The sequence below is a fragment of the Malaclemys terrapin genome, chromosome 7 (assembly GCF_027887155.1).
Source record: "Malaclemys terrapin pileata isolate rMalTer1 chromosome 7, rMalTer1.hap1, whole genome shotgun sequence".
Lineage (NCBI taxonomy): Eukaryota > Metazoa > Chordata > Testudines > Emydidae > Malaclemys > Malaclemys terrapin.
In genome coordinates, this window is record NC_071511.1 from 57,168,745 (window position 1) to 57,174,824 (window position 6,080).

Sequence of the window (6,080 nt, forward strand, 5' to 3'; positions counted from 1 at the left end):
AGGGTCACCAGGGTCTCATGGTTGGTTGGAGGCTCAAGCTGCATCCTTCTCTCTCATGCCCCAGGCAGGGGTGTGGCAGAGATGGTGCCTGCAGACTGGCTACATGCAGCTCCTTTAGTAGTTTGCACAGCGAGTGTAAGGGCTTAGGCTAGAAACTAGGCCTGGTATTGTGAGCTCCCCACACCTCTGCCAGCACAATTCCTGCTGGATCTGCAGCACCCCGATGGGGCCGGCAGCTGAGGACACCCCTACAGGGCCCTGCTATTTCACGGCTGGAACCTGAGTGGCAGCCACCAGCCCTGTGATGAGCAGGGGACACAGCTCAGGATGAAGGCTTGTTACACTTCTGACCACACTCAGATGTGAACTGAGTTCCCCGGCAGTAAGAACTCAGAGGCCTTGCTCTTCTCCCTGCTATAGCAGTTGGGAATCAGGCCCCCCCTTTCCAGGGCTAGTGTCACTTTCCCCTCCAGCCCACACTTGGAGCTAGGGCTGTGATTCCCAGCTCTCATCGAGCCACATGCTAAGAACAGCTGCAGTAGCACACGCAGTGAGGCGTGGTACAGGCTAGCTGCCCGGACCCACAGCTGCATGGTCAGGGTGACTAGCCTGTGCCACTGCTGTTGGGAGATGGCCCACCCAGAGGGAGCAGAGCTCTCTGGTTTCTGACAAGGTCATTCCAGCGTGCTGTAGCTATCACTGAGACGCCCTCCCCCACAGCTCAGCAAGCCCTGTCCTGGCTGGGAGGAGAGCTCACACTTCCTCTTCAATAGGGCAGAGGTGGTTAGGTTTATTCAACAGTTCTGCAGCCAGTCCATGGCCATAGTCCTTGCACAGTGTCCTGCTCTCTGTACAGCCGATACCCAGCATGCTGGACTTAGAGATTTTAAATATTGCTTAAATAATATATCCCATTTACCAGCCGACCTGGCCCAGCCGGGACGTGTTCAGCACCACAGTGCTGCTAAGAGTGCCTCTCACTTTTCACACTGCAAAGGGCTGCTGCTTCCCCCAGGAGGCAATGAGGGAGCCCCATTACAAACACAGCAGTGGCTAAAGAGCACCAAGGAGGCAGGGGGTAGAGGGAGGTCAGAGAGCCCCATCAGGACCAGCCACACTGATGGGACTGACTGCTCCCTCTGAGTGTCTCAGCAGCAATTTCTTACAGCACCCTGCAGGAGGCAGAGGCCAGCTGGGCTCTCTCCCCCCCTCAGCAGCAGCAACTGTCCCCCTCCTCTAGATCTGAAGGTTAATGAAGGGGGCGAATCCAACCCCATCCTGCAGGAGAACAAGGGCCCTCTGCAGCGGCAGCTCCACATCCAGCTCCACCCCACGGCCACGGAGGATGCTCAGGCTGGACTCGGCCACCTTGTGACAGTGTTTCACCTTCAGCGAGCGCAGCTTGGTGCAGTACTCGGCCAGGACCCTGCCAAGAGAGAGCGCAGGCTGGAGGCCACAGCTCCTGCTCCAAGCACCCCCCTGCACTGTTACTGGAAGGTGAATCTGTGTGACACCCAATACCCCTGTCCCATGGGAGGACCACCTTGCCTGGGCATAGAGCACAAGCAGGAGATGATAATCTGGTGATCCGCTCAATCCTGATCCCTCTCCATGGCATCCCAGAGAGCTTACTGTAGCCAAGCCCATATCCATTGCATCTTGTATCTACACTCCTCTAGGGCCTGGCAGCAGCCTCCCCCAGCAGCGCAGAGCTCCCACTGCACCCAGCACCACAGAAGCAAGCAAGGAAGAGACCCTGCCTCCCTTCTCTCTCTCTGATCTCCCCTCCCCCTCTCCTCCGCCCCCCCGCTCTGACCCCACATGGAGGGCCCCCACCCTGCATGCACAGTTAAGCAAACTTGGTACCTAATGGACTCGTTCTTGACCCGCAGACACCCAGTGAGGTCCAGGTGCTCCAGCTCAGGGCAGCACTTGGCAATCTCCTCCACTGCTGTGTCGCCCACATTGGCATTGACAGCCAGAGAGAGGGACTTCAGCCTGCTGCACTTCTGTGCCAGGTAGCAGATGGCTTCATCCTTCAGCTGGCGACAGGCCGTCAGGTCCAGGGACTCAAGTCCCTTGCAGTGGTCAGCCAGGCTGCGCAGAGAGAGGCTGTCCACCCACTCGCAGTGAGCCAGGGAGAGACAGCGCACCTGGGGACAGCTCAGCGAGATGGCCACCAGGGCATGTCGGCTCAGCTGCAGGCAGCTGCTCAGCTGGATCTCCTGCAGGTGGTGGTTCTGGCCAATCACAGGAAGCAGCTCCTTGTCAGTCAGCCAATCTGAGCAGTTCTGGAGTGCCAACTGTTGCAGGACTTCATTGTCTTTCAGAAGGTTACAGAAAGCAGCTTTGGGGAGGTGAGGGCCGACCTGCGTTGGGAGAACAGAGAACAAGACCTACAGTGTTTCAACGCTGCCCTGGCTCTTAAATTCTCTCCCCCACCAGTCTCTTCCTTGCACCAGAGACATTAAAGAGCCAGAGGAGACCGGGTAGGTCACCAAATCCACACACCCCCCGCCAGGGCTGCAGCACTTCCTGCAGCTTCTTCTCCACTTCAGTGGCCCAAGTGATGGGGCTCCCACAGCTTCCCTTAGGAGACCATTCCACAGTACGAGAATTCTTGCCCAAGAAGTTATTCCAGCTCTTCTATCCAAGGTTACCTCCTCTTAATGCCCTTGCATAGCTTCTCTTTCTAAATCCTTGCCTCTCTACAGTCTCCAACTGTAAATACTTGCAGACAGTCCTGCCCCTCTTAGTCAGTGCTAGGGCAAGCAATGGCCATTTTGCTCTTTTTTTTATTTTCCCAGCCAGTCACTCCTTCCATTCAATCTCTCCTAAGCTGTGCAAGTCCCCCTGTGAACACACGTCTTTTGAATAACTGCAGCTCAAGTGACTTTAGCCACAGTTAGTAACAAACTGAATTTCATTAAATCCACTTGAGCCACTGTTACTCTGTAATAAGTATGTTCACTCAGACTTGCCCTAAAATAACTCCAGTGGTTTTATTTGTAACTGGTTTAACATCCACCTCTTACTATTTCTGTGCTGATTTGTGTGTAGCCCAGCTCTTCAGTGAGGCCTAACCTATAATCTCCTGTGTTTCCTACTCATCAGGAAGAGCCATCCCTGCAGCCCCCCGTACCACCTTTCCAGTAAGGCTGGAAGAATGCTTGGCTTGGTGAGTTCCAGCCCCTAAGGCTGGACACACCTGCGCACATCATATTCCCATCCCCCCACCTCAAGAAGCCAGACCCATCTAGACACATCCTATTCCACACATAGCTACAGGCATCATTCCCATCCGCCTCCACACCTGGGCAAAACAGAAAGTCTGTCCCATTCCCAGTCTAGGGCCTCTCTGCTCCCCCCAGCTGGTGCTTGGATAGGGCCATGGGAGGGGCTTCTGGTTTCATCATTCCTGTCAGCCTAATGACCTATTATTAACAAATAAATCTGCTCACTGCTGAGACTTAAAGCACTCCTGTCAGCCCCTGAAAGCATGGGAGGGGGGGTTGCATTAATAATCTCACTGTGATTTGCCTGCCTCCCTCCCACCTACCCTGACTTTCCCATTGTAGGTTCTTCCCATAGGTAACAGCTCTCCCCAGCGTCAAGTGTAGAACTGTCCCATACCTGGCTAGAGTCAAAGCGGCGCATGTTGGCCAGGTGCAGCTGGATGAGAGTCTGGAATGACTTGCTGACCCTCTGCAGACTCAGGAGCTGTCGCAGCGGCAGATGGCAGAGGATGTGTGGCACCAGGATGTCCTCCCAGGGCAGGTCCAGGAGGTGGCCCCTGAAGGAAAAACAAAGGCAGGTAAACCCTGGGATGCCAGTTAGACCTTGTTTCTAGTAAAAGCCCAACCTGCTTCACGACAGTGGCTGGGCAGCAGCTAACCAGTACGTCCAGAAAACAAGCTGTCAGAAGGGGAAACTGTTAGCAGACTCCCAGCTCAAGGCTGGATTTTCTCTCTTGTGAAGCTTTCCAGGGGATCTCAGATGTGCTCCCACTCCAGTCAAGCCCTCCATCCTTCAGGCTGTCAAAAAGGCCTCCCAATTCCCAGCTGCTGGACAGGCGTTCTCTCGACAATAAGGACAGTGAGCTGAAGCGCAAGGCCAATTGCACAGAGACAGTCTGTTCAGCTCCTATTCTGTCGCACACCCAATCCTTCCCATTCAAGGCCTAACCATATGGGCAGTCTGCAGTGGGGGCAGCCAGTGTAACATGTAAATAGGGGGAGGGGCTGTCATGCAGGCCCTGGCACTATGTAATTGGCTCTGCTGTGGCAGAACAGAGCCCAGCACCCTCTGATGAGGCACGGAGGGCACAAGAAACACAGCGTACAGCAGAAGCAGCCTCCAGGGGGGAGAAAATACATTTTCTGCTTCAAGTTTTGCCCATTTTTTTAAAGGGACTGAAACATGGAGCAGTAACTAGCTTTCCGTGCTTTAAAAGGCAGAGCTAGAGCAACTGCCTCAGCATGACTGTCAGGCGGTCACTCTTCTAACTACCATGGCGAGTGCCTCTCTACAAACTAATTCCAGCAGCAGCGAAGGTAATTGAGGAGTCACTTACACCTAGAGCCGGTAAACGCACACTCCCCCGTCCAACCGTGTCAGCAGTGCCTACACCTCTCCCCCACTCCCCATCGCCCTGCTCATCACTGAGCCTTCAACCCAGGGAAAGCCACAGAGAGAGTGTCACCTCAGAGGAAACTGCAGAGGCAGCTGGGTGGTCGCCAGCTGTGGCGCGGGTTGGTGATGGAGTAGGGAGCCTCCCATCGCTAGGGCACCAGCAAGGAATGACCCACTTCCTGCCCAGCAGCTGCGAGGGAGCCCTGGGCCGGGCCGGGCCGGGCCAGACCAGGCAGATGGGCTCCCGTGCACATGGCCAGGCCAGCAGCACTAAGTGCCCTCCTGCCAGTCTAGGCAGAGAGACCAAGCCCTGCATCGGTCACAGAGACCAGCCCCCTGCTAGCAGCGCTGGCTCCCATGCAAGGGTGAAAGCCCCACAGCAGCGGCTGCTCTGGCCCTAAACACCACCTGCCTCCAGGGGCACTACCCGCTCCGGCCCGGCACAGGCGGGGACACTGCCGCCGCGTCCCCCTCCCCGGCCGGGCACAGCTGGGGGCGCTGCCTCCCCCCTCCCCGGCCGGGCACAGCTGCCGGTACCTGGGGCAGGGCCGAGTCTCCCCTGGCGTCTCCATGGGGTTCTGGTCCAGTCCTCGCCAGCCAGCCGGCTCGCCTACCCCGCCCCTAGCGATGACGTATCAATGGCGCCGGGCACCTGCTAAGCATGTCATCCACCAGCATGCCGCTCAGCGGGGCGGAAATGCGGGAGCCCCCTCTGACAGACCAACTCAATCGAGCGCTACGGCGTCGACACGTCCGTTCCTGTGATGTGTTCTGTCCGGCTGGACCGGCCGACCCGGAGAAAAACGATCCGGTCTAGGCCTGGCGGGGGTCCGTACTCCTGTAGAGTTTCCTGTCTAAACTGGGGGATTACCCCCCACTGGCTTGCTCAGATCCTCCACGGGGTCACTTGGTTGCCTGCTACCCTAACAAACCCTGATGTACAGAGCTCCTGGCATAGTTAGACACTCCTCCCTGGAGACAGCCACACTTTCAAGCTAGCTGTGGGGTCCCATACACGTAGTCTGTGAGATGCCTCTGGACCCTGCAGGATGTCAGGCCTGTGAGAGGCGATTACTGTTAGTTAGTCATAGCTTATAGCCAATGTGACAGGTGGCTCAGGAGGAGGAGTCAGAAACACCTGAGTACTGGGACATTGACTCACCCTGGGACCATGGCCAAGTCCTCTGACTACCCCGTGCCTCAGTTTCCCAGTCTTTAACATGGAGGTGATAAGCCCAGTTTCCCCATTTGCTGCTCACAGGGACTCCAAGAGGGGGAAAGAGGAGAAACACCTGGGCAACGGGGCTTGGTGAGATCCGAGAAAAAGAAGAGCCAGGATTGTGCAGGGGGCAAATGAGGGGAGCAGGACAAAACAATCCCAAGAGTGAGGGCAGAGAGAGAAGCCAGGTGTTTTACTACAGAGTAGGGGGAGATCAGTGTCTCTTGGG

At 56.4% G+C, this 6,080-nt stretch overlaps 1 protein-coding gene across 1 annotated transcript; it reads right to left on the minus strand.

The window, feature by feature from the left end:
- Positions 1-770: 770 nt before the first annotated feature.
- FBXL15 (F-box and leucine rich repeat protein 15) lies at positions 771-5,234 on the minus strand. Its single transcript, XM_054034993.1, has 4 exons — positions 5,170-5,234; positions 3,634-3,793; positions 1,867-2,369; positions 771-1,426 (listed from the first exon to the last, which is right to left on the minus strand). The coding sequence occupies exons 1-4, from the start codon at positions 5,202-5,204 to the stop codon at positions 1,237-1,239; spliced, it is 888 nt and encodes a 295-aa protein (XP_053890968.1). The 5' UTR covers positions 5,205-5,234; the 3' UTR covers positions 771-1,236.
- Positions 5,235-6,080: the final 846 nt, after the last annotated feature.

What these genes read in the sequence shown, in the direction of transcription:
- FBXL15 (XM_054034993.1), bottom strand. Translation starts at nt 5,204, where the DNA reads ATGGAGACGCCAGGGGAGACTCGGCCCTGCCCCAG. An exon ending in GAGACTCGGCCCTGCCCCAG is followed by an intron (nt 3,794 to 5,169) that starts GTACCGGCAGCT and finishes TTTTTCCTTCAG; the next exon opens with GGGCCACCTCCTGGACCTGC. An exon ending in GTCAAGAACGAGTCCATTAG is followed by an intron (nt 1,427 to 1,866) that starts GTACCAAGTTTG and finishes CTCTCTTGGCAG; the next exon opens with GGTCCTGGCCGAGTACTGCA.